General features: G+C 53.0%; 11 protein-coding genes across 11 annotated transcripts; 6 read left to right on the plus strand and 5 right to left on the minus strand.

The window, feature by feature from the left end:
* Positions 1 to 67: 67 nt before the first annotated feature.
* J4E79_007388 (uncharacterized protein) lies at positions 68 to 760 on the plus strand (the record flags this gene model as incomplete). Its single annotated transcript, XM_049356254.1, has 1 exon — positions 68 to 760. One exon carries the CDS (start codon positions 68 to 70, stop codon positions 758 to 760), a length of 693 nt encoding a protein of 230 aa, XP_049209141.1.
* A 608-nt stretch (positions 761 to 1,368) lies between these two features.
* J4E79_007389 (uncharacterized protein) lies at positions 1,369 to 3,731 on the plus strand (the record flags this gene model as incomplete). The annotated part of the gene is made up of 3 exons (XM_049356255.1): positions 1,369 to 1,404; positions 1,457 to 3,453; positions 3,518 to 3,731. The coding sequence occupies 3 exons, from the start codon at positions 1,369 to 1,371 to the stop codon at positions 3,729 to 3,731; spliced, it is 2,247 nt and encodes a 748-aa protein (XP_049209142.1).
* Positions 3,732 to 4,065: 334 nt separating this feature from the next.
* On the minus strand, positions 4,066 to 5,655 carry J4E79_007390 (uncharacterized protein; the record flags this gene model as incomplete). Its single annotated transcript, XM_049356256.1, has 1 exon — positions 4,066 to 5,655. One exon carries the CDS (start codon positions 5,653 to 5,655, stop codon positions 4,066 to 4,068), a length of 1,590 nt encoding a protein of 529 aa, XP_049209143.1.
* A 372-nt stretch (positions 5,656 to 6,027) lies between these two features.
* On the minus strand, positions 6,028 to 7,881 carry J4E79_007391 (uncharacterized protein; the record flags this gene model as incomplete). The annotated part of the gene is made up of 5 exons (XM_049356257.1): positions 6,028 to 6,471; positions 6,541 to 6,767; positions 6,828 to 7,296; positions 7,392 to 7,591; positions 7,656 to 7,881. 5 exons carry the CDS (start codon positions 7,879 to 7,881, stop codon positions 6,028 to 6,030), a joined length of 1,566 nt encoding a protein of 521 aa, XP_049209144.1.
* A 1,117-nt stretch (positions 7,882 to 8,998) lies between these two features.
* Positions 8,999 to 10,388, plus strand: J4E79_007392 (uncharacterized protein; the record flags this gene model as incomplete). Its single annotated transcript, XM_049356258.1, has 3 exons — positions 8,999 to 9,289; positions 9,397 to 9,697; positions 9,748 to 10,388. 3 exons carry the CDS (start codon positions 8,999 to 9,001, stop codon positions 10,386 to 10,388), a joined length of 1,233 nt encoding a protein of 410 aa, XP_049209145.1.
* Positions 10,389 to 10,598: 210 nt separating this feature from the next.
* On the minus strand, positions 10,599 to 12,170 carry J4E79_007393 (uncharacterized protein; the record flags this gene model as incomplete). Its single annotated transcript, XM_049356259.1, has 2 exons — positions 10,599 to 10,945; positions 10,994 to 12,170. The coding sequence occupies 2 exons, from the start codon at positions 12,168 to 12,170 to the stop codon at positions 10,599 to 10,601; spliced, it is 1,524 nt and encodes a 507-aa protein (XP_049209146.1).
* A 1,468-nt stretch (positions 12,171 to 13,638) lies between these two features.
* On the plus strand, positions 13,639 to 15,397 carry J4E79_007394 (uncharacterized protein; the record flags this gene model as incomplete). Its single annotated transcript, XM_049356260.1, has 4 exons — positions 13,639 to 13,666; positions 13,720 to 13,841; positions 13,887 to 14,423; positions 14,480 to 15,397. The coding sequence occupies 4 exons, from the start codon at positions 13,639 to 13,641 to the stop codon at positions 15,395 to 15,397; spliced, it is 1,605 nt and encodes a 534-aa protein (XP_049209147.1).
* Positions 15,398 to 15,638: 241 nt separating this feature from the next.
* Positions 15,639 to 17,836, minus strand: J4E79_007395 (uncharacterized protein; the record flags this gene model as incomplete). The annotated part of the gene is made up of 4 exons (XM_049356261.1): positions 15,639 to 16,671; positions 16,722 to 17,317; positions 17,369 to 17,494; positions 17,546 to 17,836. The coding sequence occupies 4 exons, from the start codon at positions 17,834 to 17,836 to the stop codon at positions 15,639 to 15,641; spliced, it is 2,046 nt and encodes a 681-aa protein (XP_049209148.1).
* An 873-nt stretch (positions 17,837 to 18,709) lies between these two features.
* Positions 18,710 to 19,287, minus strand: J4E79_007396 (uncharacterized protein; the record flags this gene model as incomplete). The annotated part of the gene is made up of 2 exons (XM_049356262.1): positions 18,710 to 19,023; positions 19,074 to 19,287. The coding sequence occupies 2 exons, from the start codon at positions 19,285 to 19,287 to the stop codon at positions 18,710 to 18,712; spliced, it is 528 nt and encodes a 175-aa protein (XP_049209149.1).
* A 2,142-nt stretch (positions 19,288 to 21,429) lies between these two features.
* J4E79_007397 (uncharacterized protein) lies at positions 21,430 to 23,080 on the plus strand (the record flags this gene model as incomplete). Its single annotated transcript, XM_049356263.1, has 2 exons — positions 21,430 to 21,615; positions 21,671 to 23,080. 2 exons carry the CDS (start codon positions 21,430 to 21,432, stop codon positions 23,078 to 23,080), a joined length of 1,596 nt encoding a protein of 531 aa, XP_049209150.1.
* Positions 23,081 to 23,540: 460 nt separating this feature from the next.
* J4E79_007398 (uncharacterized protein) lies at positions 23,541 to 23,991 on the plus strand (the record flags this gene model as incomplete). Its single annotated transcript, XM_049356264.1, has 2 exons — positions 23,541 to 23,822; positions 23,977 to 23,991. The coding sequence occupies 2 exons, from the start codon at positions 23,541 to 23,543 to the stop codon at positions 23,989 to 23,991; spliced, it is 297 nt and encodes a 98-aa protein (XP_049209151.1).
* Positions 23,992 to 25,650: the final 1,659 nt, after the last annotated feature.

Here is a 25,650-nt window from a genome sequence, read left to right on the forward strand (position 1 = left end):
ACCGCACCTTGGGTTTATTGATCGCCCACCGCAATTTACCACACGAGTCTCCCACCACGATACTGCAATGGGCTCCAACAAGTTCTCCTTCAAGCCACTGACGCTTTCGCCCATCAACTTCTCTTTGACCGAGGGCACGTCGATACCCGCGCCGCTCGACAGCCCGCCCGAGTCGCCTCGCCCGCCCACGCCTGGAAAAGGCCCACTGTCGTCGCATCCCACCCCAAAGTCGCCTGGCTCCCCGCCGCAGACAGAGTCCCCGCCGCCGGGCAAAGCGTCAGAGGACTCGGCTGATGGCCACCTCCAGCAGAGCCGCACCAGCGATGCGACCAGCGCCATGTCCCCCACGAGCCCTTCGAGCAAGCGGCCTGCATCCGTCCGCAAGTTCCTCGGCATTCGGACGCTGTCGTCCAACGACAGCTTGAAGTCGGACCAGAGGCCGGGCTCGCCGGCTACAATCAACAGCCAAGCCCCCAGTCTCAGCAGGAGGAAGAGCGGCAGCTGGTTCGGCAAGAGGAAGACATTCATCTCCGGATCTGTTCCAGAAGGCACTGTGGATTCCACAACCTACTCGAATGGCCGTACCGTCTCTCAACCTGCCGTACAGGCTGCGCAACCACCCAAGCCCAAGGGCCCACCGCCTCCAGCCCTGCCCGGCCTGAGCTCCTTCGGTGTCAACGAAGACACGCTGAGTCTCGGCGCCGATGACATGTTCAAGAACATAGGAAAGGCAGACACGCCAAAGTCGACACGGTGGTAGACGCCTAAAACACACTTTCAACGGGGGCATGTTGACGATGCATTTCTAACGGGTTTCGAGTTTAATGTCCTTATTGTTTATACCTTTCACGGGCCACAGGTTGGAGTTTTGAAAATTTGTGGCATCATTATTTTGGCTTGCATGTGCACAACGATACCCCAGTCGATACAGTATAGCGATGAAGTGGCACGTATGAGTGCGTCCGAGATGAGATCTTGTGGCGACTGGGGAGGACGACGGGGTTGGCAGCCTTCCTTTACTCTGGCTTTACATATCACTACCTGCTAGCGTTCCCTTCGACAGTGCGTCTTTGGCCATGGCATCTCTCGCCGCCGGTCGCTATAAATAAACACTCTTAACTTACTACCGCCTCCACCTGCCTCGTATTCGAGATAATCAGACGTCAACAATGCAAGATACGTACCCCACGTGGCGCGGACCAGGCGCGTTGCTGCGGTGGGCTAGCGCGAAACCCTGATCACAACAAACATTGCATAGGCGGGTACGGGTGCATCAACACCAGCCCTACCCCCCTCGGCCTCCCGCCTTGCTGACCCGCGACGTCGCGAACAGACGACAATCGCTGCATAATTGTCACAACACATACTATGGCCGACCCGGGTATGTTCTCGGTGCGCCGTCAGGTCAGTCTAGTGTGCGACCCCCTCTCGTCGCATCTCCTAACCACGCGCGCAGACTCTAGGACCAGTAAACAACAACTCTTCTGCGATTCCCATGCCCGCTTCCGCCATGAAGCGCTCGAGCTCCATCAACAACATGAACCAACCCCAATTCCCTCCGAATCATGCCCGGTCGAAGAGTGGGAGTAGAATGTCCCTCGCGCCCGGTCGCCCGAGCCAGCCGCTCTTCCCACGCTCATCCTCCGGAACAGACCTTGCGCAAGGCTTCCAGTCAGTACATCGCAACTCGACTAGTAACTTCGGCGCAAGCAGTGCGCGCAAGAGTTTTGCGCCTGGCGCTTCCATATTCCAAACACCCGCCCCCCCTTCAGGGCCAAACTTTGAGCAGAGCGCACAACGGCGGAGCAGCGTGTTCAAATCGCGAGCCTCGCATGTAACTGGACAATCTGGTGTAAAACAATCCTTCTTCCAACAGGCGCCTATGCCATCCGTCCCCCCGACAGACCCGCGCCGACTCAAAGATGCGAGCACCCGTCAGCACATGGCTCAGGAGCTGCTCGAATTCCTGACCCAAAACAACTTTGAGATGGAATCGAAACATGTGCTCTCAGCAAAAGCCATGACTTCCCCAACGCAGAAAGACTTCAACTGCATGTTCCAATGGCTCTACAACCGAATCGATCCCAGTTATCGCTTCCAGAAGTCCATCGATCAGGAGGTGCCCGTCCTACTGAAGCAGATGCGCTACCCGTTTGAGAAGTCGATCATGAAGTCCCAGATCGCGGCTGTTGGTGGAAACAACTGGTACACATTCTTGGGTCTTCTGCACTGGATGATGCAATTGGCACGCCTGATGCAGGCTTATGAGGCCGGTACATACGACGACGCTTGCTTTGAGGCTGGCTTCGACGTCTCTGGAGACCGCATCATCTTTGACTTCTTGTCAGACGCCTACAGCACTTGGCTTTCCGCAGAAGACGACGATGACGATGAAGAGGCACAGAAGAAGCACATGGAGCCTCATATCCGGACAATGGCCGCCAAGTTCGACGCCGCCAATGCCCAGCATCACGAGCAGGTCTCCCTCCTTGAGGCCGAGCACAAATACCTACAGGATCAGATCGAAGAACTAGGAAAGTCCGGCCCCCGGATCCAAAAGCTGGAGGAGCAGATCCGCATCCTCGAAGAAGATCGTGTCAAGTTTGAGAACTACAACAACTCCATGGACGCTAAGGTCAAGAAGTACAGTGACCGCTGCTCATTCCTAGAGAAGTCCATTGAAGAGATTGAGGCTGAACTTGAGGCCTCAGAGAAGGAGCAGCAAGAGCTCCAAGCTATCATTGACGGTCGAGGCATGACCATTGCGGATATCGACCGTATGGCAAATGAAAGAGACCGCCTTGATACTTCTCTCCAAGCAACGACAGTCCGCTTGGAGGAGTCCAAGAAACGGGTTGCAGAGAAGGAAATCGCTGCATCTCGCAAATTGGATGAACTCGAACAAACAATCGAGCGGTACAACAATCTGGGCTACCAGATCGGCGTCATCCCTTCTACGGCCGTCAACGCCAAGGGGCAAGACTATGAACTTGTCCTCACTATCACAGATGGCCCCAACTTCTCAGGGTCACAAATGGGTGGCTCCTCACAGGACGCATCAGACCGTCTTCTGCACGACGCAGGCACAGGGTACTCACCAGCACATCTGCTCAACCTGGACCTCCGTGGTACTGTCAAATCCAACATAATCGCACTCCGCAAAGAGATTGCCGAACGACGCAACCAAGCCCTAGAAGCCGACATGAACAACCACGATCTCCTCGACAAGATCAAAGAAGCCATGGACGACAAGCAAGCCGAAGTCGAAGCTCTCGGCCACCGCGTAGCCCAAGCAGAAGAGGAGCTAGAAAAGCTCCGCGAAATATCAAACACGCAAAAGAGCCAATCTGACGCACAGATTGAGCGCATGGAGAAAGAACTGGGCCGTATGCGTAGCGGCCTGGGAGAAAGCGTCCAACTCATGGTACAACGAGAGATGGCCGTCAACATCGAGTAAGTTCTTCACCTCTCCCCCTTGTTCGATTTTCTGTGAAAGTAAACTAATCATCCACATTAGGTATGAGCAACTCCAACTCCGCGCCAACGCCCTCCGCGAAGAACTCCACACAGAAATCGAGCGCATGCTCGACGACATCGTGCGCTTCAAACTCCACGTACAGAAGAGTTTGGAGGAGTACGAGCAGTTTATCGCTGATGAGGTCGAGCGTAGCTGCGAAGAGCAGGATATGCTCGCCGAGGGTGAGGACGAAGACATGGTCGAGGAGGCGTAAAGCACGTCACAGAAACCGTGGTTGAAACGAGCGACGGCTTAATGAGTTGGCTATGAGCTTATGATGGAGTTTCTGGTGCTGGATACCACGCTGATGCTGTTGATGGGAGTTTGCTAAGGGACCTTTTGGCAGGGTTGTTTTTACGGATACCTTTCTGAGATACCTCTTGGCTTTTTTGTTTAGCTTATTCGATTGTTCGTTGTTTACGATTATATATGTAAATCTGATTACCTTTACATATCTTCATGTCTCTTCTTCGTACAATATATGGGTATGACCCTCTCTTCTCATTACCCTAACACGCATCCCTCCACCCCACCAGATTGCATTTCCACTACCCCCCAATCAACCCCCTCCCACTCGTCATCATCATATTACTCAAAAGCTCCACCTGACTCTTCAGCGCAGCCATCTCCGTAGTCTTATCCTTGATCTCCTTCGCCCTCTCTGCCAACTCCGTAGTCTTCTCTTTGACCTGCTTCGTCCGTTCCGTCAACATGCGTCTTAGCTCTGCATTCTCCCGCCTCAACTGGTCGACCTCTATATCGACGGCCTCGGGAGGATTCGGTGGTGGTGGACCGCGACTATCGAGCAAAGGATCGATGCGTGAGTCTTTTCGGACGAGTGGGAAGGGCGCGGGCGGTTTGAGGGTGTGGGAGGTGGGGTGGTGGTATGTGGTTTGTGGGTGTGGAGCGGGTCGTTGAGTCGGTTGGATCGTGCTGGTGTCAGCGCTGAGGTGTGCGGTATCGTGGATATCGGCTTCGGCTTCACCCTCAGCCTCGTCGTCTGAGCTATTGAGACCGTCGCCGACTTGTTGGCCTGCTGCTTTCCGGGCTCTCTTGATCTGCGCTCGTATGTTGTAAACGTCACGCTTAAAGATGTGTATACCCGGTAGTCTTGCTTGTAGCACTTCGACTGTTCTTCCAACCCCTCGGTCGCGTCCCTGATTGGGTTCGCCCTTTCGTAGCATCTCTTGTTCCACGATTCTCCACACCAGACCGCCACGCTCGAGACTGTGTTGTGGCTTCTTCGGTGCCTGTGTAGATGCGCTGATCGTGTCCTCGTCGCCGTCGGCTTCCGCGTCCACGTCCTCGAGGGTTTCCTGATTTTGCGTCAGGCTCGACTTGGCGAGTTCCTCCTTCGCTGTGACGCCTCCAACCCCGATGCGTCCTCCTACTACACCCCACGTCCTCTTCCGTTGTACAGCCCATCCAGCACTCTCGCGCCCGGGGTGGTTGTGTTGTGGTTCGCCGACGCGCAGTAGCCACGTTCCGTCATCCTGTTTCTTGCCCTCGATCCACATCTTGCATCCTGTCTTATAGCTGACCCTGTTCTTCCTGACCCTCGTCTCGGCCGTAAGTTTGTGGGTATTCTTCGGCTGGCCATAGCAGACGCAGGCTAATTTGATGCGCGACCGGTTCTTAGCTGTCGTATTGATAGATAGCGCGTATCCGTTTTCCGCAGCGTGCGACTGCGCGTAATCGTGGAGGGATTGCCACGAAGGGTGTATCGAGTTGGAAGGCGGGAGCATGGCGAACTGACGGTCGGACGCGTCATTCTCTAGGGGTGCTTGTGCGGAGTTGTGCTGGATGCCGATGTAGGATGCCTCGGACGTAGGGCTATGGATCCTATAGTCGTGATGTTGGCCGGCTAAGCCATGCTGGAAGCTCTCGCGCTTTCCAGACGTGTCGTCTGGGGAGTAACTGTTATCGTGCTGATGCCCGTGGTCGTTCATACTGGCAGCATGCTGGGCGTTGGCGTTGGTAGGCTCGCAATAGGCTGCCATGTTGCCGTTGCGGACTGCGACATGATGGTGCGACGCGGCATAGGCATCGTAGGGTGGCTGTTGGTTCGCGATGGCGTTACCGTGATTGTACGTGGGGACTTGGTCGAAGTTGTGATGGCGGGCGAAGGTGGCTGCCATGGTTGGTTTGATATGGAGCGCTCTCGCCATGTTCCGGATTACTTCAGCCACGGCCGTTTGTCGCTGTTGGAGAGATCCGTCAGGTCTGCGCACATGGCGATTATCTCGAGAATATGAGCTATGCGACTTTGGTCAATGCTGCCATATTTGGTGGAGAGGTCCCAGGCTCAGACCTATTCGTCGCTGGTACGTCGCTCTCTGCGCTTCAGCCGATTGGCTGCTCGGAACTCGAGCATCAATGTTGCCCTCACAACCAAGCAAAGCAAAACGCGTCAGAACATCATCCCACTATCATTTTGACTACACCAGACGAGGCGTGCGACGGATGCGCCCATTGCCTATTTAATATACCCAATGAAGACCGCAGTAGCCTTACTCCCTTAAGGTGACATCTACCCACATGTCCTTGATCTCCCATAACCCAAGCGAGTTGAACGTCTTCCATGGTTCCAGCGGGTTGGTCAACGACAGATCAAAGTGCCTCAACAACTCAAAGATGCACTTGTGTATCTCAATCAACGCGATGTTGCGTCCCAGGCAAAGCCATCGACCGTACCCAAATATCATATCGTTAGTTTTCGTCATTCTGGTTAGGCGGTCTTTCGCCTCCTCGTCGCTTGTATCAATCAGCCAGCGTTCAGGACGGAAGGTACCACAGTCCTCGCCGTAGAGATCGCGGTTGTTGCGGTGCATCGTCCAGGCTGAGTAGCCGACCAAGGTGCCGCCGGGGATGTGATACTCCTTGTCGTCGATGGTTACGACGTCCCCTTCATCTGGAGTGACTCTTGAGAAGATGTTGGCGACTGGTGGATGTATCTGCAGGGTGTAGTGTTAGCGCATAATGCCCCAGAGATCCATGTTCTTTCCGGAAAGGCCAAGACTCACTCGCATTCCTTCACGGACGACAGCGCCTAAATACGGCAGGCGGCGCACTTCTGCATCTGAGATGATACCAGGAGATGCAGGAGCCGTGCCGTTGCTGACAGCTTCATCTATCTCGGATTGCAACTTCGCATACACGCGCGGATGGCTCATGACATAGAGCAAAATAGTCCTAATGGCAGCAGCCGTAGTGTCAGATCCAGCGAGAATCTGCTCGAAGACTTCCTGGACTAAGCACGGTGGGTCAGTCGACCTCTGGTATCATGGGTTCCAACACTCATGTCACTTACAAAGATCGTTTCCAGAGAGACCATGGCGGACGAATGATGCAAACATATCAGACTTGTCTTCAGTTGACTTCAACATCCTGGAGTCGACTACCTTTCGTGCTTGAGCCATCATGTTACCGAACCCACTGGCATCCTTCTCTGATGGACTGATGGCAGGGCCGATGATAGGCGTGTCTCTGAGCCAGGCTATACCCATTGCGAAGGCCGTGTTTCCAATCTTGAGACCTTCCTCGCTCGACCTCAGGTAGTCTTTGAGATCCTTGTCGGCATTCAAATCACCGAATGCCTCTCCCAAACCTATATGACTGATGACGTCCAACGTAAAAAAGGGGATCTTCTGGGCTAGATCCATGGCCTGGGATGGCTTCGTTGACGCTTTTGAGGCCGCATACTTGCGCACCAAAGTCACAAGTTCTTTTACATGGAGGTCTATTGAAGGCTCTAATGTCGGGTTCTCTTTACCAGAGTACTGCAATATGTTAGTAAGTGCAGATCGGCCACGCAGCTGCTCAAATTTCCACTAGAGGTGCGCAACCTCATCATCCAGATTGTGTATCCACGTACCCCGGCTGTCATCTTCTTCCGTCTGGCATCATGGCTATCGTTGTCGCAATCTGTAAAGACATTGTCTTTCCCCGTCTCAAATCGAGCACTATGGTAGTACCATGATGATCGCTTATACGGTGAGCGCACTGCATTGATCCGTGCCCAGTATTCTGGGTCTGATGTTATGAGGTGGTTCGGTGCAATCCTGGCAATCGGCCCTTATGAGGAGTATCAGTATAAGGCCACCAGATCGCGCAGCACTTTTGCCTTCCTGACACGTACCGTACTTCTCGCAAACCTCGCCGTAGTACCTAGGAGATTGGCCACCGATAACAGCTCTGGAATGCCACAGCCAAGAGAATCCCGTCGTCCTGGGTCCGGCGAAATGTCTCAGACGCAAGTACTGTCGTATGCGGCCGATAGCGAAGAACGCCACAGCGACGAATGCGATTGCGTACAGGCGCTGTGAGACGCTGTCAAGCAATGACTCGGGCGGAACAGACTCCATGGCTTGCCTGAAGTGATGTCAGAGCGCAAGGATTTGAAGTTGCAAATGATGAATGGGAGTTCTTCCCATCAGTGGGGCAACCCTTCGTGAAAGCGCGGGCGCCGTTGTGCGCTACAGAAACTAGCGGAGAGCGTTGCTGCAAGCTCCTATTGAACCATTGTTACTGGCCCTGATCGGTCAAGCACCAATTTGGAGGATTGGAGAAGATGCGGAGCTCGCAGCTGCATGGTGACCAAGCCATGTGTTGTCAAAACCTACAGTGCGTGTGCCCCACCAACGAGCAACGTTTGACGGAAGTCATGGCGACATCTGGAACCAAGTCCAATCCCTCACAGAGGATAGCGGGAACCGGAGTGGTTTGCAAGCGCCGCGGCACGTCAAGACTGCTTGCGCTAGCGTCGTGTTGTTGATTGTCAAGGTTCCCCAGCTGAGCGATTGAGGCACGCAACAAGCTGATAGGGCAAGTTAGCACAGCAGCAATGCAGCGTCAAGTGACTCAAGTCCCATCTTACACGAAGCAGTAACCGACTCTTGATGTTTTCGCAATCAAATCTCGTCCGATCGCGAAACTTACTCCAGCGAATCATTCGGTGGAGAACACTCCGGCCGAAAACAGGCTACGATGCGTCGTGTCGAGCCTGCAGGAAGCTCCCGCGATCTCGGTCCACAACCACGTTTTTGCCCTTGTATGCACGTTGGTGTGAAGCACTTCGGACCTCAGCGCCAGTTTGTTCTAGCCCTGTGGAGAGACGCAGCCTTGATCATGTTACCGTCTGGGCAAGGTCTTCGTAACGGCACCTACCGTTATTAATCATCTCTCCCTTCTGGTAGGGTCTATCTTTGAATTTTTCCGTACCTTTTCCGCATCTGAAGTCATTCGAGACCCATCAAACGACGTCATGGTGGTTTTTGTATACTCGCTTATCTACTTGCCCCATTTCTTTCCGTGCCGTTGCTGTACGATTGAGGCACAGTCGCGGCTATTGTCTCTGGCCTTGATAGCCGCGCTAATAGTCGCTCGAAGAACTTTTGAAACATACAAAACTTCCAAGGTTGTGCCGACCTGTTTGCCATTGGCGGAGTTGCTCAGCTTACACGGTGTGACACAATCTCTACTATGGCAGATCTTGGAAAAGGGAAAGAGAAGGCAAGTGAGGACGAGTCAGCAACTGCACCATCAGATAATCCAATTGCTGGAGATGGCTCCGCGAACGTTGCGCCACCAAATGCTGGAACTTCATCACCACTAAAGGAGATTACTGTATCATCTGACGCACCAGAAGAGGCGACCACCTCACCAGATCCAGCAGAAGCATCTGCTAGTCAAGCATTCCTAACGGGGCTTCCCTCAGAAACAGTGGAAGGTCCTGCACCAACAGCGGAAGTTGTCAATCCACTTGTGTTAGTTGTAAGTAATCCAAAGTTTCCTTCACAGAGTTTGATCATTCAGACATGATGCGCCGCGGAACAAACGTCGCAACTCAGTATTTCTCAAGGAACTTCTAACATCAGCAGGACAGTACAGACGCCGACTCGGCTCTAGGCGACGATGACGCTGCAAGCGACACAACGTCCATCGCGTCAACCATACATAAAGGTCGTTTCGAAAACGGCCGCCGTTACCACAAGTACCGTGAGGGCGAAAATGATTACTGGGGTCCCAACGATGAGATCCAGAATGATCAACTCGACATTGCGCATCATATGTTTCTGATCATGTTGAACCAGAAGCTGCATCTGGCACCTATCAAAGAGCCAAAGAAGGTGTTGGATCTTGGGTGCGGAACAGGGATTTGGTGTATGGACATGGCCGACGGTATGTCTCTTACTCCATCTCTTGAATGCCATAACTAACTTATTACCCAGAGTACCCCGGCGCTGAGATCCTAGGCGTAGACCTCTCTCCCATCCAACCACAATTCACACCTCCCAACTGCAAATTCGAAATCGACGACGTGACCCTCCCATGGACATACACCCAGCCCTTCGACTTCATCAACATCCGCTCATTATACGGCTCCATCGGTGATTGGCCAGCACTCTACGCACAAGTTTACAACAACCTCGAGCCAGGCGGTTACCTCCACGAAATGGAAATGAGCATCCAGTTCAAATCCGACGACGGCACGTTGACCAAAGAACACGTTTTGTCTCAGTGGAGTGATCTCTTCCATGAAGCAAGCGAGCGCTTCGGGAAGTCGTTCTACGAGGTTTGGAACTTGTCGACGTATATCCGTAATGCGGGGTTCAAAGATGTCGAAGAGCGGGTGTACAAGGTGCCTGTCAATGGGTGGCCGGCTGATCCACATATGAAAGAGTTGGGGAGGTGGAATTTACTGCACATCACACAGGGAGCGGAGGGCTGGGGGCTGTATCTGCTGACGAAGGTCATGGGCTGGACGGTCGACGAGGCCCAGATTTTCTTTGCTAAGTTCAGGTCGGGGGTGAAGGAGAGGAAGGTCCATGCGTACTTCGAGGTTGTGGTAATTCATGCGAGAAAACCTTGAGAGGGGGAATCGATGACAGTGCATATTGGATCAGTGCTCTTATGCGTCATGAAGAGTCCGATATATAGTGCAAAACATCGGTATTGCAAACTGAAACGATAGCGTCATGATGCGTCGTTGATTAAAGTATTACTTAAAGGCAGGGTATACGCATAGGGAATATCAATCTGAACCAAATACCTCAGCTTCATCTCCGCTCCTCCACGGAGTCTACTTGCGATCAGGAGGTGGAGTGGCTGTGCGGGGTACCTCTCCCGATTTTGGATCGGGAAGATGCGACACACTCGGGAGATCAGCTACCGACGCTGACTGTTCTTCTTCCTTCTCTTTGTTGTCTTTGATGATGAGTGGCTCTTGAGGTGGAGAAGCAGGCGTGATCTTCCCGCTGTCCCTAGTCTTCGCCTTTGACTGATCACCAAAGATGGAGTCGGTTTCCTCGTTGATGGAGGAGGCGCTGCTGATACGTCCAGCTTGGCCGTCTTCAGCAGCGAGGCGCTCCTTCTCGAGACGGGTTTCGCGACCGCGCTTGTGGCAGTACCAGAATACGAATAGCAGTACTACATAGGGTTAGTTTGGTTGCGATGCGATATGGACGTGATACGTACCAAATACTGCCAAACTCATGATGACATTGGTTCCAGTTGCCAGAGCAGGGAATCTGAACTTCAGGAAGTTCACAATGCTCCTCAGCGCCGTCGCAACAGCACCTTGGGCAGACACCAGTGACTTCAGACTCGGTACTTTTGGCACTTGGGGAAGCATAGATCTCTTTCCTTTGGGCTTACTGGAAGCCTGTGCATCGAACCCTGGCTTCTCGGACGACGCAGCCATAAGCTCTGGGCCGAGAGTGGCTGTGAGCTTGGCAGGCAAGCTCTTGACCAGGTTCTGCAGGAAAGGCGGTAGGTTGCCGTACATCTTCTTGAGTTGGTTGTCGTAATCTGTAAACAACTTCTCGAGGTCGTTGTAGGCTGTCGGTACCCCATTTATGAGATCTTTTAGAACCTGCGTGAACTTGTTGAGAAGCTCCTCTGACTCTTTGCTGAAGCTGAAGACGCGGTTGTTGACAGCTGAGAGGTTGAGCTGATCCAAAATATCCGTCAACTCCTTGTCCTCCTTCTGCGCATCGGTAAGCTCGGCAGCCTTGGCGGATTCGGCGGCAGCGAGTAGGTCGTCTGCGAATTGGGTCCTGTCCTTCTCCGTGACTACGATCTTCTTGTCTTTCGAGGCCTTCTCCCCGTCCTTCTTGGCGAACTTGGGCAGCTGGAAGTAGGACATGACACTCTTCTTCCTACCCAGTCCACCCTCAGCAGCCTTCCCTTTGCCCTTGTCGCTAGCGTCAGCAGTGGTCTCGGGTGGACTCATGGGGAGCGGCACTTTGTCTGCATTGTCCATGAGGGCTGTTTGCGCATCCCTGCCGACCTTCTTCTCGCCATTGTCGTCGACTATTTCGGTACGCTGAGGGAGGGGTGGGGGCGTGCCTTCGGGCTCGGCGGCGATGGCGGCAAGTCGCTCAAGGAACTGCTGGTCTTCGGCGTCAAGGACAGGCTCGCTTCCTACTTCTTCGCTGGCGTTGGTGATAGCTGGTGCTGGTGGAGAGGGTACGGGGCCGCTGGGGCCAGCAGCGGGTTCTTCGATCTTTGGGACGGCAGCATCCTCGACTTTCGGTACGGCGGATTCCGAGAGTTTGGGAGGGTCTTCGATGGGAGGGGCACCGGGTTTCTGTTTTGACTGAGGGAACAGCTGCTTTGACTGGCGGCGCACTTTCTCCAGATAGGATGCCATATTAGATGTGCGCGTCTGCCTTGGGTGGTGGCAGGTATGGATGTGGTGAGAGACGCGTCAGAGGATCGGGCGTTTGTAGGGTATATGTCGCACTCTAGATTTGACGTGGAATGCTTGGGGGCGATCTTGCAGGCTCGGCGTCGCTCGCTATGTCGTCGTCGGCGCCGTAGAGGCCCTGATTTGATGTCCCGCGTTTACACGTGCTACGTCATGGGCAGGGGTGTCGATCTAGAGCTCGCGCCACGCCGTGAGGGGCGACTAGCGCGACTCCTGACTTCTCACACTGCGACGCGTCAAACCTCGCCCCGACAGCACGAGATCGGAAAGATTCTGGAACACGTCAATTCCTGGTAGGATCTGGACGCAAACTCTCGGCAACCCTCTTCACAGCTTCAGTCGCTGATATCCCGATATCCTCTGCAAAATTAGCCTTCGACGAATCCGCCACTGCAAACAATCGCTATGCATGCCTAAGCATTGCGCTCGGAAAGGTCTACCTGGATTTGGAAGACGTTGAATACGGCTCGTAACTTTCCGCTAATATGCAGTGGCACTTCTTCCGCCTTGGCTTTCATATGTTGATGCTGTAGATAAGTTTACCACCGACCTACTTTTCGTCCACCGATCAGCCAAATCCGATAGGTGTTTAAGAATTACAGTACAATGACATATCGTTCACGCGCCGATCATTCCTGACTTCGAGGTTCCTTCGGAAGATACGCTTGTTTCCGATCGATACGTGATTTCGCCTGCTTGTCGAATATCTGAATATCAGGAGACCGGTCACCCCAGCATATAGCACAGCTCCCAAATCAAGCGACAACGTTAGTCACGCAGCCTCAATGAGCGATATTGGGTAAACTTCATCGATGTTGTCGCGGTTATTCACATGTTTTGGTTTGCCTCCTGATTACTCTCAAGCTGACCAAATCCAAGCATTCAAGGAGAGCACTTCCATTAGTAACGGGGACCTACACCTCATTCATGTCTTAGGTATCAGATATCATATCTCAAAGCTGTATTCTCACCACCGTCCCTCTCTCTTACATATAGGTAGCCCGGAGGACTCGCAATCACGTGCTTTCGTTGACCACGTCTACCGCCCACACTCCTCCCCACACCCACTATATAAGCAGTATATCACTTCTTTCCTCCATCTTTCCTCCACCATCTTGATCGCCCCCAATAACCTTGAAGTAAGTCAATACATTTCTCGTCTGCGCGAATTATCTGCTTTGGGCTCACTGAAGCCTCCGGCCGCACACCGTGCGCAATCGGACTACCCACCTTTACCTTTGGCGCCTACAGTGGGCTAACGCGTTTGTTCTTTTGCAGACCCGACAGACTACCCCGCGGTGCTTCAGTACACCGAAACGATAAAGCACGTCACGCAATCAATCACTGTGTCGCGCTTCACAGTAGCGACACTACACATATCACCACCGTACTCATCACTGTAGTCCGCAACATGGCTAATGACGCTTTCAATTTCTACGGTAAGTACTGTCATGATTGTCCTGTCTGCGCATGTTCTAACAAGAAACCATAGGCGACGAGTCAGACGACGCGAAGCCCGTTCAGAACAACTTGGACGACTTGAACGACGCAGTCGGCAGTGCTAGTGGTGAGGACGACGACTACATCGAGGACGCTGCTCAAGCAGCTGACGATGTAAGTATACAACTTGCTCATTCTGATTTCGCTAACTTGGAATAGTCCGATGATGGCGACTTCAAGCTCGACGGCTATGAAGATCTTGGTATTCCAGAAGAAGAGGTCGAGGACGAGGTAGATGACTACGATCCCGAGTACGACGACAACATGACCGGTCAGAAGCGCAAGCGCGTTCGAACCAATAACGCCTCCAAGACCAAGGGTCTTCAGCGATCCGTCATTGGTGTCCCAACTGGCGACGCTGAGGCTTTCATATTGGATGAAGACAACAGCTTCCTCTACAGCAAGCCTTCGCGCAAGCCCGGTACCTTTGGCCGTGTTGACCGTCGTAAGGGCGAGAGTCTCCCAGCTTATCACAAGCGTGTCACTCATGAGTTGGACTCTGATGACGAACTCATGATGACGATGCGTGAGAAGGGCTTCAGTGATCGCCAGATCGCCGACAAACTCGCCAAGGATGGCCGTGTTCGCTACGACCAGAAGTCCATCTCCACGCGTATCATGCGCATCCGCCTTGCTCAGTGTGAGAACGTCGACTTCCTTCTGAAGGAGGGATACAAGGAGTGGGAATACGCTGATGTAAGTACCTGGTCAAGTGACACCCCCTTTTTGATTTGGCTAATATGAACTTTTAGGATGAACTTCTGGTTCAGTCTTACGCTCTTGCCGACATCGAGGTCAACTATGAGTTGGAGCGCATTCGCGCCTGGCGCTTCCGCAAAGTCTCCGATTACATGCGTCGCCTGAACAAGAACGCACTCTTCTCTGCCAAGGCCTGCCGTAACCGTTACAATGAACTTGTCGAAGGCACAGCCCGCATTCCTACCGATATGGATGACGATCCCGACGCCCGCCGTATGGATATGGAAGAGTACCGCATGATGCGTGAGAAGACCCGTATCAAGGAGCAGGCCGACAAGGACGCCCTGGAAGCTGCCGAGGCTAAGATCAAGAACGATGCCAGGGTGCTCAACGCTCAGAAGGCAGAGGAGATTGCAGAGAAGCGCCAAGCCAAAGAGCAAGCAAAGGCTCATCGTGCCATGACCCGTGCCGCCCAAGCCCAAATCCGCCTTGCCCGAGCCAACGCGAATAGGATCTCGAAGACTCAGCGCAACACCCAGATCAAGACCAAGGGCAAAGCCCCGGAAACAAAGAAGAACGAGGACGCCTCTCCGGCCCCGACCAAGACCAAGACCACGACCAAGAAAGTGGACCCCAACTACACCGATCCGCGTTCTTACCTCTCCTTCCTTGATCTGAAGAAGATGTGTGAGAATCGTGGTATTGATCTTCCGCGCAGGGTGGACAAGGACACTCTGCTGCAGGCTATAGTTGATGCTGATGACGAGTACAACCAGAGCGAACTCAAGAAGATGTGTCGCTCCAAGGGCTTGAATGCCAACACCAGTAAGCTGGTGATGAAACAATCGCTGGCGTTGGCTTCGGCAAAGGCTTGTGACTCGTACGATGCAGGGGTTGCCGCTGCCAATGGCACTGCCATTACTACTGTTGAGAACGACGGTGACGATGAGATGGACATGGAGGAGGAGTAGGTGGGGGCGAGGCGATTTCACGGTATTGAATGTGGAGGAAGGTGGGACTAAAAGTGATTTGACTCACGTCACGGTGGAATATGCCTGCAGTGCCTGAGCACAGTGGATGGGATGTATCCCTCAGGGTGGGATGAAAAGTGGGAGTCCGCGGCTAGATAAAGATACTTATTCTCCAAGCAATGGGATCATCATGGAACGAACTCTTTCGTAAGAATTAGACTATGTGAACATCGTGAAACCTCTACCAACACTCCCACTTCTGACCACCCATAGCCACCAGCCGATTGAACAACTCGTCTCTCAACGGAAGCGCCATTATGCGGTATTCGTTGAACTGCCTGTCAGTAATGATCAATCCATCAGCGACCTCCCGTCCCATAGCCCAACCAACAACCAACTTCGCCTTCCAGCCAAAGCCACCGACCTTCTTCATCTCCATGATTTCTCCAACAGGTAAACTCCAGGACGGGTGCAGGTCCTCTCTATCTGCGCTACCAATCTTCTCGATAGTCTTGTCTGTAGAAAAGGCGATAGATGGAATCGTGGACTTGGTAGCGATGTACACATGTCCTTTCTTACCATCATGTCGGGCTTTGAACTCGACTGGACCGGATGTGAGATCAATTCCCCTGCGTGGTACAGCACCCAGTCTGTTCTTGGCATGTGTGGAGCCGGCGGCAGCTTTGACTTTGTCAGCTGTCATGGTGGTCTCGACGCCGCCCTTCACGGTACCGCGGAAGAAGTTGAGAATCTTAGTTCCCTTCTTTCCGTGCTTGCTGTCTTTGGCTTGGTCGATATCTTCGCCGCCGGTTTCGTGCGCAGTAGTAGGGTCGTGGGCCATAGCTTCATCGAGTTCTTCTTGTGTTGCGTTGAGTGGCCAGTCGGCACCTGTGGCGCGCAACTCTTCCTCGTTGATATCGACGGGCTTCTCTTCTGGTGCTTGCGCTACGTGAGGCGGCGGTGGCAAAGGGGCTTTATTTGCTTCGCCGAGTCTAAGAAGAGTAACGGTGAGTTGGGCGTTGGTAGGTACACCCTTGAGTAGCGTATTACGGAGCTCGAGCAGCTTTTGCCAGTTGGGAAACTTCTTGTTAAGAAGCGCTAGTCCGCGCTGTATGACGGGGTCGCCGAAGAAGCCAAAGCCGGCGCCGAAAGTGACACCCTTCATGAACATGTACGATGTCACAAACAGTGAGACGAGAACAAGCGGTGCTACTACGACTGCAAGTCGAAGATGAGACCTGTTCTTCGGGAATGGCGGGGTTGGTTCAAGCATACTGTAATTATGTCAGTAATTCCAGGTAAACGCTGATCGACGATTGCTTACTTCGCGAACCGCTCCCAGGTGTCTGTGACATCTGCGATACCGTGCATAATAGGCCTCATTTTCGTCCACATGGCAGTCTCCATGGGAACTTTAGTCTTGTCGTGGTGCTTGCTGGGCTTGACACCAGCAGCCTGATCCCTTGCATCTGCAGCACCGATGGCGAGCCTAGTAGGGTCCGGTACACTGCTGTCAGGAGAGTCTTCATCTGGAGGCTCTCCCTGTGGGTGCTTGCCAGTCGCGCTCGATAGCGCTATCGACGCAAAGCCGTTGACGAAATTCGAGGCCTCTTGCTCAACAGCCTCACCCTTGTGATTTTCAGGTGCTCCAGTAGCACTGTCTGTACTGCCTAGAGTTCCAGACTTTGGCTTCTGTACACCTCCCGTAGAGCTTACAAGAGCGATAGGTGCTGGTGGGAACATGGCACCGCGAGCCGGGGGGTAGACAATGAGCGTAACCAAAGTCACCGTTATCAAGGGCACGATCATGTCGAAAATCCAGGCGGCAAAGTATGCGGAGCAGAACCATGCAGTGCGACGCGTCTCTCTCCATGAGCGGATGCGAACGATGTGCTTGCCGAATCCGATTAGACCGATGCCCTATGCGCGGTTAAATTAAGCGCGTTCGTCACTCGCTCTTCAAATACTTACTATAGTCATATATAAGCGTTCGATATTGGCACGAAGCTTGTCTGGTGAGAACTCTTCCTCATCCGCGATGTTCATGTCCAAGCCCCCAGGAGGCGCTGTTGGAATCTCTTTGACATGGTACATTTGCTACTCACAGTCAGTACCCGATTGTAAGGTTGTCGTTAAACTCTGCCTTACCTTGTTGAAACGTCGGACCAACAGCCACAGGTCCTCGTTACCCAGACCCCCGACGAGCGGCTTCGCGACGAGTTCCTTTGGCTCATTCCATCCAAGGTCCACCACTTCATCTCCGTGAGCTATCTGCGCAGCACCCTTCTCTTCCGGAGGCGCTGACTTAGCAGCCTCTAGAGCTAGCGCATGGCTCTCCGTAGGCGCATTCCGTAGCGTGGTAGACTTCCCCTCATGTTCTGTAGGGTCCGTATCCGGGATAGGCAGGAGGTCCTTGTAGACCACACCTCCGGTCGACATGTTGACGTTCAGTATTAGGCGTCAGATGTGCGTAGGTGTGAATGTATCGAGGTCAAAGGGTAAAGAGTGGAGGGTAGCCTTGCAATGTATTGGCCTTCATACAGCAAGAAAGACGCGTAGGGCCGCGATTGCCCTCTACGTCATGTACGCACTAACGACGGCAAGCCACATGCATCAGTGGCGATCGAAAGCCGCGGGACGCTAGATTGGAGCCTTACCTTCAACACCGTTGAGGCTCGTAACCGTGCGCTAAATGCTAGCAATCAAGTATTCATCGTGCCTCTACATGCACCTCATCGCGTTGTCTTGATGCTTTCCCAAAGTCTGGGTGAACGTGTGGAGCTGACAGGATCTATGGTTTCCAGGACCGCGGAGAGCGATCATGATCGCCAAACCCCACCACATCTGGCCTCCCGTGTTTTCCCTGCTTCGATCCTTTCCAAATCAGGTGCGCCATGCCTTTCCAGGCCCAAGGCATGCCAAAAAGGTGGCTCGAAGCAATTTTGCGATGACTGGAAAGAAGTGCCGTATTGCGCGCCAACAGAGGTGTGGGCGTGTGACGTCATCGATCGCTTTGCTGCACGCAGTGGAGCAGCACGAGCGGACGCATAGCAGAAATAGCTTTCACTGTCTGTACCACATGGTTTGTGTGTAATAGCTAATGCTTTGAAATTGATTCATCATTTCCTTGTTCAGGGCCAGAAGTGATCATCCAAGAGCACCACGAGAGAGACACTGCACATGACCCGTGATCGGAGAGTGGTTAAAGAAGCGAGGCATATGACTAACGGCCGCGCTAGATGTCTATAACTACGTGACAGCGAACATTAATGTCTGGTGGTGGGAAGCGACACTCATGCGCAACATTATCGATTATGATTTCCTAAACGTGTTTATCAGGCCTTGCTCGTACGTTACCGTGGTCGAAACCATGATGCCATCATGCTTCGCTCTCAATTCCTCCTGGCTACTATGTGCGCCAGCCCAGTGTAACTCCGCCAATTCCTGCTCAAAGACTGGCTTTGAAGGCCTGTTGTTTCCACTAGGTCGGAGCTCCAATCTACTCCCCCTGCTTCTGTCCACGAAGCCATCAGTCTGTCTTCGGTAGCCGCGCGAATCGTAAGAGGTATTGAAGCGGAAAGCATTGAGAAGAACGGCGAATGCGGGGCAGCAGCCAATGATGACAGCTGGAAAACGATTAGTGAGTGTATGTAATGGTTTTGGAGTCTCGACATACCAATGGAACACTCCACCATGCCCCAGATAGCGAGCCAAGTGGGATCAAGTGGTTGGCCTGCAGCCTCGGGCTTTGATGCGTTGATCGCAACTTGAGTGACTCGGAGACAGGCGAAGAAGATACAAACGACACCCGTTGCGAAGAGACACAAGATTGATATCTTCTTGCTTCGTGGCATTTGGAGATTCCAGGTGAGCCATGTTGGAAGTGCCATAACTGTGTGAGTCGACAGTCAGTAGGTAGAGTAGAGTTGTTTAGGCGCTACATGACATACTCATCATGTTTGTTGAAGTATCTGCGGCAAAGGAGTAGTACAGGCTGACGAGCTGGGTATGGTGCGGACCTTCGCCAGTCTAGAGCAAGATGTGGTTAGTAGGCAGCCCAGTAAGTATCGTGTGCACAACAAGGACTTACGCATCCTCCTGTCCAGAAGCCCGGTATAGTACCGCATGACTGAAAGTAGAAAACGTAATTGCCAGCAAAAGTCTGTCTCCAACGTCAGCCGTCGTCCAAGTGAGTGCTACCAAAGTCTGCACAACTGTGGTATCTTACCACTAAGCAGATTCCAGCTATGCACCACCACACAAAGGTCCAGCGCGGAGATATGCCATTCAATAATCTCCGATAAAGCAGCAGCAAAGATAGTTTGATAGACCACAGCACTGCCCAAAACATGCAGAAGGCAATGAACACCATCTTCGCCATCATCATGCTATCATGCCGCAAGTCTGGATAAGGCGGAATTTCTCGATTCGAGACGGCATATACTCTCTGCATATAGGGAGATAATGCAATGTAGAGAGCGCACATCGTCACATAAACGGCGAAGGCGACAAATACAAAGTAGTCAGAGGCTGTCAGCCTTCTCGGCCGGATGACGTTGAGACCAATCCTCGCAAGGACAACTGAGCTTGTCAAGCCAAGCATAGAGTATGCGACCTTTAGCACTGTTCCCTGGGCGAAACCGTTCGTTTTTGCCGACATCGTTGCTGATATGGTGTGAACCGGAAGTAAACAAAGACAACAAAGATACAATGGAGAGTATCGGTCATTGATTGTCGGAGCAAGCTCCGAGACGTGATAGTTATTCGATATCATTGTCGTGTCAGTGCATGCGAGCATGCGGCGTAAGACCACCCTCAGGTTTCGTAACTACCGGCAGAGGGGATCACATTGACCAAAGGGCCATGACCAATTTCCAGCACCGGATCTACAATCGCTGATTGCTTGACCGTAGTCAGGGGTAGGCAGGGCTATCCAAGATCTTGCTGTTGTAAATTTAGTATACCTCCCTCGAACTTGCTCTTGCATGTTGACAGCAGCGTGGACTTGTCCATGACCGAGTTAATAAGGTTGGTCAATTCTGGAAGAACGACGCAGAGTAAGAGCCATACACCAAAGATACACGTTCCCCTCCTGTACAAGAGTAGGATAAAATGGATAGCGCACAAGACTCTCCGTGGATGAAGAGTGGCACTGGAGATGTCGCTTGCGCCTACCGAATTCCGTGCCGTCGCTGTTCTACTCGCCTGCCTCCGGAGCATAAAACGCTCCTATGACACTGCGGTTCGTTTCGCTTGCGGCAGATCAAGATGCAGGTGTTATCGGGTAGAGCAATCCCTTTGCCAAGACAATGGATGAGTTGACGCGGAGTGGCGTGCAGGTGCCACTAGGCACAGTGTTGGAGGGCGCGGCGCGATCTAGCGCTTATTCAGCATCCGTGCGGCCCACTCTCCCCGAAACAAGGGCGTGATGGGCTGGAAGGGTCGCCCTTCAACTTTCATCTGGCCTAGAATGTACTACCCACCTTCTTTCGATAGGCACGCTACCTGTGCGCAACAATCAGAGCGACAGGTCGGATTGAAGCCGGCGATTTGAGCACCAATTACCTAGGACGCGTGGAGGGTGCTTCATCTACCACATTGCATCTCGCTTCCATTCATGCTTAACTAGGTACAGACACCAAGGACTCCATCGCGTACGCGAGAATGGACTCGCATCTGCGTGTTCCATCGCACAAGCTCCTGCACATGCGCGTACCTGCACGCGACTCTTCTTGAGCCAATGCTCCGAGATTGAAGTATGCTCATTCGCCTCAGGCAGCGCCACCTCTTCGATGCAGGTTCCACGGCAGAACCGAATTGCGGCGCGGTATGCGGCTAAGCATCGTTTCCATACTGCGGCGCTTCTAGACAACAAATTATGATCCTTCGGATTCCCTAGAAGTCGCAAAGCGCAAGGAGACGTCTGCCCAGGTAAGATTGCTAAACGACGCGCAGAATCAATGTCTTTCCAGCAATAAATAGCTCTGGAAAGCTCCAGCTTCTTTCCACCGAACCTCCAATCCAAGCCCAACATGAAGGCTTCGTTCCTTGCCATATCTGGAGCCCTCGCTGGCAACGCAGTCGCCCAGGACGCCTTCGAGCCTACTGACTTCAACGTCACGGAAGCCCTCTTCGCCAATGGCGTCAATGTCTCTGCTCTTCCCGACTTGGCTGCTTTGGTCGAGAAGCGCTCACTCTCTAGTCCGTGTACCGCCGCTGTAAGGAACCTGTAACGCCATTTTTGTAGGAGACTCCAGCTAACATGCTCAACAGTGTAGCTCACTAAAGCTCATCTTCGGAAGCAAGCTACTTTCTAGCGGTTCAGAATCCTACGATACCTTCACGAGCGGATACTGGTCCAACCAGGCAGCCTCTGTCAACCCAGCCTGCGTTTTCCGGCCTTCGAAGGCGATCGACGTATCGACGACGATATTAGTATCCCGTCTCACACAATGTCCCTTTGCAGTCAAGGGTGGAGGACACACCGCGTTCCCGGGCGCGTCTAGCATTGAGGGTGGCATAACCATTACCATGGAGGCGATGAACGAGATCACACTTTCCAGCAACAAAAAGACTGCATTCATCGGACCCGGAAACCGATGGGGGGCGGTATATACAAAGCTTGGAGAGCACAGCCTCGCTGTCGTTGGTGGGCGCGCATCGGATGTAGGCCTCGGTCTTGTTCTTGGTGGCGGCATCTCCCACCAGTCTAGTATCTACGGATACGCATGCGATAATGTTGCGTCTTACGAGGTTGTAACTGCATCGGGAATCATCTTGAAGGTCACGCCAACTCTGTTCCCTGATTTGTATTGGGCCCTTCGCGGAGGCGGCAACAACTTCGGTGTCGTTACAAGATTTGAGCTGGAGACAATTCCCCAGGGGTTGATGTGGGGCGGCACCCGAGTTCATACGCAGGCCAGCTACCCAGCGCTAATCGATGCCTTTGCATCAATGGCTGAGGGCGCTACCGAAGACCCCAAATCAGCCCAGATCTTGTCATTTGCTGTGACAGCGGGCAACGCGGCGGCCCAAATTCAACTGGAGTACCTCGAGCCCGTTGACGAAACCAACCCACCTGCTATTCTTAAGAAGTACCTTGACATCCCTCCACTCATGGCGAATACTTTGAACAGAACCTTGGCAAACGATACGGTCATGCTCACCAACCAAATGCCCGGAGGCCGTCGCTATGCATTCTGGGCAGCCACATACAAGCTCGATAGGGAGTTCATGGCCTGGCTGCAAGCGCGTCACGAAAAGGACGTAGGCCCGCTAGCGGACCAGGGCGCTCTGGCGTTTCAGGCCTTCACCGTGCCGGCTATGGAGCAGATGAGCAAGAAGGGCGGCAACGCACTTGGTCTCTCCCCGGCCGACGGTCCACTCATGCATACTCTGCTTTACGTGGTCTGGGACGACGCGGCCAAGGATAAACAGCTAAACAAAGCCGCACTGGATTTGATGAACGCCGCCAAGGCTGAGGCGAAAGATCGGAATTTGTACACCGAGTTCATCTACCTCAACTATGCTGGACCGTACCAGAACGTGATTCCGAGCTACGGGGACGAGAAGCTGGCAAAGCTCAAGTCGATTGCGAAGAAGTACGATCCCGCTGCTGTCTTTCAAAAGCTGCAGCCTGGTGGGTTCAAGCTTGAGGGTGCGCCCTACGGGGAGACTATCTAGACGTAAAGCTGCCTCGTAGATTCAATCAATTGCGAAACACCTTGAGCGTACGAATAAGTTTGTGGATTGAAGCGTGATGCGATATATTCGATAGGACGTACACGTGATGTGCGCCCAATACGAACGGCCTTTCGTCCGGGTATTACATTCGCGCTCAGCTGCGACCCATCGCTGTGCTAAGCCATCAATTCTGCAGCATGCCAGCTCGTTATCATCTGCCAAGTTGGGCTATCGTCCAAAGCCAGGCAACTCTTGAGGTCTAATTGGAACACCAGGCAATTCCACCGGCCTTTGCGGGACCGGAGCCTCATGTAGGAAAACATCCTTGGTAGGAGCTTCGTGCCTATACTCTGATGACAATTCTGCTTTGACTGGCTGGTAGTAGGTTGTCGTCTCTGCAGTTTCCTTTTTCTTCTTATATGACCGTCTTCCGATAAAAGCACCCAAAGCAAGCAGCGCGATGACACCGAAAGCAGCACCCACACCAATCCCGGCTTTCGCGCCTGTCGAGAGGCCACCACTGTCGTCATTCGGTGGTGTTGTAGTGGACGATGGGGTTGGAGTGCTCGAGGAACTGGACGAGCTCAATGGAGCCGAGGTGCTTGTAGACGACGCGATCGAAGACATCGAAGAACTCGAGATGATGCCCAGGAACACACGATCGACTTTCTCCTTCCCGAAACTAGCATCGTCGCCACAGCAAGCGGTTGAGTTGCCACAGCACCAGTACTCAGACGAATCGGTACCATCACAGGGAGTGACATTCACGTCTCCACTTCTTTGATTTGGCTGTGTGTCGATGTAAGCTTTCATAAAGTCAAGGTGTAGGGCGCGATCGTACTGTATTCGTACATAGTTCCTGGCAGCCTCCGGCCTCCCAGTCCGACAATGTACAGGACTCTCTAAAATAGATGAAGTCATTGTCTCCAGTGCTAGCCCTGCAGAGACCGTTCGGAAGACAGGTGTCCCAGCCCCCCTCGTTATTGACCACGTTAATGTTGCAACAGATGTGGCTAAGTGGGTCTGAAGTGTCATTGGAGCAGGGCTGGTACTGGGGATTTGGTTGCCCGCCGTCGCGCCAGTAACATGATTGCGCATAGACTACTGTGATGGAGGAAGAAAGAAGGAGAGCTTTTGAGAACATCCTGTACTAAGGTTGAGATCAGATGGATCTGCAAGGCGGAGGAGCAGGCGCATGGCCATCCTAGTGCGAGGGGGGACTGAGGTTAGTTATAACGGGATTGCCGCTGGCAGGTGCTTCTATACTTATTAAGTTAGTTGGTGGAGGATCTTTGGGGCCAGGCGTTTATCTCATCTTAGAGCCTGTCGTGGCTGTGTAACGCGTGCGGTGAGTGGTTGCCAAGCGATAGGGCGAAACCTGGGCAATTTGGGGGCGGAAAACCCGCGTTGGCGGCTCCAAAAAAAAACGGTCTTTTTGACAAAAACATACAACAGCGCGTATTCCCCGGTGGTCACCCACCCGAGTACTAATGCGCCGGTATCTTGCTTAAGTACCGCTGAGCGAACGGGAAGCGCTGGTGTCAAGATCCTATGGTCGTATGTGACAGATCTGGCTGTTTTCCATATTATAGACTGACTGGGTGCATCGAGATCGCCAAAACGCCGTGGTACAGCCGTAAGATCCATAGCTCGAGAAAACCGTCCGTACCTCAACAGAGCATGTACTTAGAAACTACTCTCCTCGGATCTCTTGCTTCCATTTGAGCCAGGGCTTCGCCGTGCATGTACCCGTCGATATAGACGTCACCCACGTACCTATACTCGTTGCGACGGCCCTCCGGGCGGAGCAGGATAGGTGTGGAACAACCAAACGGAACGACAACAACATCTTCTGCTTTCATGTAGCCCGAACCCATACCAATCAAGCCGCCTTCTGTAATACACAGGCTACGTCCCATCATACGGTTACCGAGATGGTCTTGCAAGAACGTGCGCCGTAGTTTGGGCTCAATGAGCCCCGTTGTGCTCACGTGACGTTCAAGGTCTTTGTCCAGTGGTAGGCGAGGCATTCTTTCGCGAATAAGAGCTGCGAAGACGTGGTAACAGAGGCCGTGCCACATGCCTGACTGGCTCCATTCTAGCGGCACTTGTCCAAGACATAGCGTCCTACAGAAAGAGCTGTGAATTGGATCGGTATCATTGCCTTCTCCCACATTTAGTTCATGCAGCAGCATTGCGCGCCATTGTAGAAAGGCTGTCAGGTAGTCTTGAGCAGAACAGAACGTGCCTACAGCAACACCTGTTGCTATGATTGTGTCGATCCTGATTGCGGAGATTTCGAGCTTTCGCCGTTCATCGTGAAACCAATACTGAGCCTTAGTAGGGCCATTTACGTTACTGGAAGCTGCAAAGTTGAGAGTACGCCCGAGGCCAGGCACCTCTGGGATGTGCGACCAATCAGGGCACCAGCTGGGGAGACCTGTAGAATTGACGTGCAGGGGGAAGTGTATTGCTTCGCGGATCACATCGAGCTTTTCAGTAGTCGAGATCAGGTGGTCGACCACATCTGTGTAGACCGTCTTGACTGACTGACTGTAGTCGACTGGGAA

The sequence above is a fragment of the Alternaria viburni genome (assembly GCF_023758015.1).
Source record: "Alternaria viburni strain BMP 2772 chromosome Unknown scaffold_16, whole genome shotgun sequence".
Lineage (NCBI taxonomy): Eukaryota > Fungi > Ascomycota > Dothideomycetes > Pleosporales > Pleosporaceae > Alternaria > Alternaria viburni.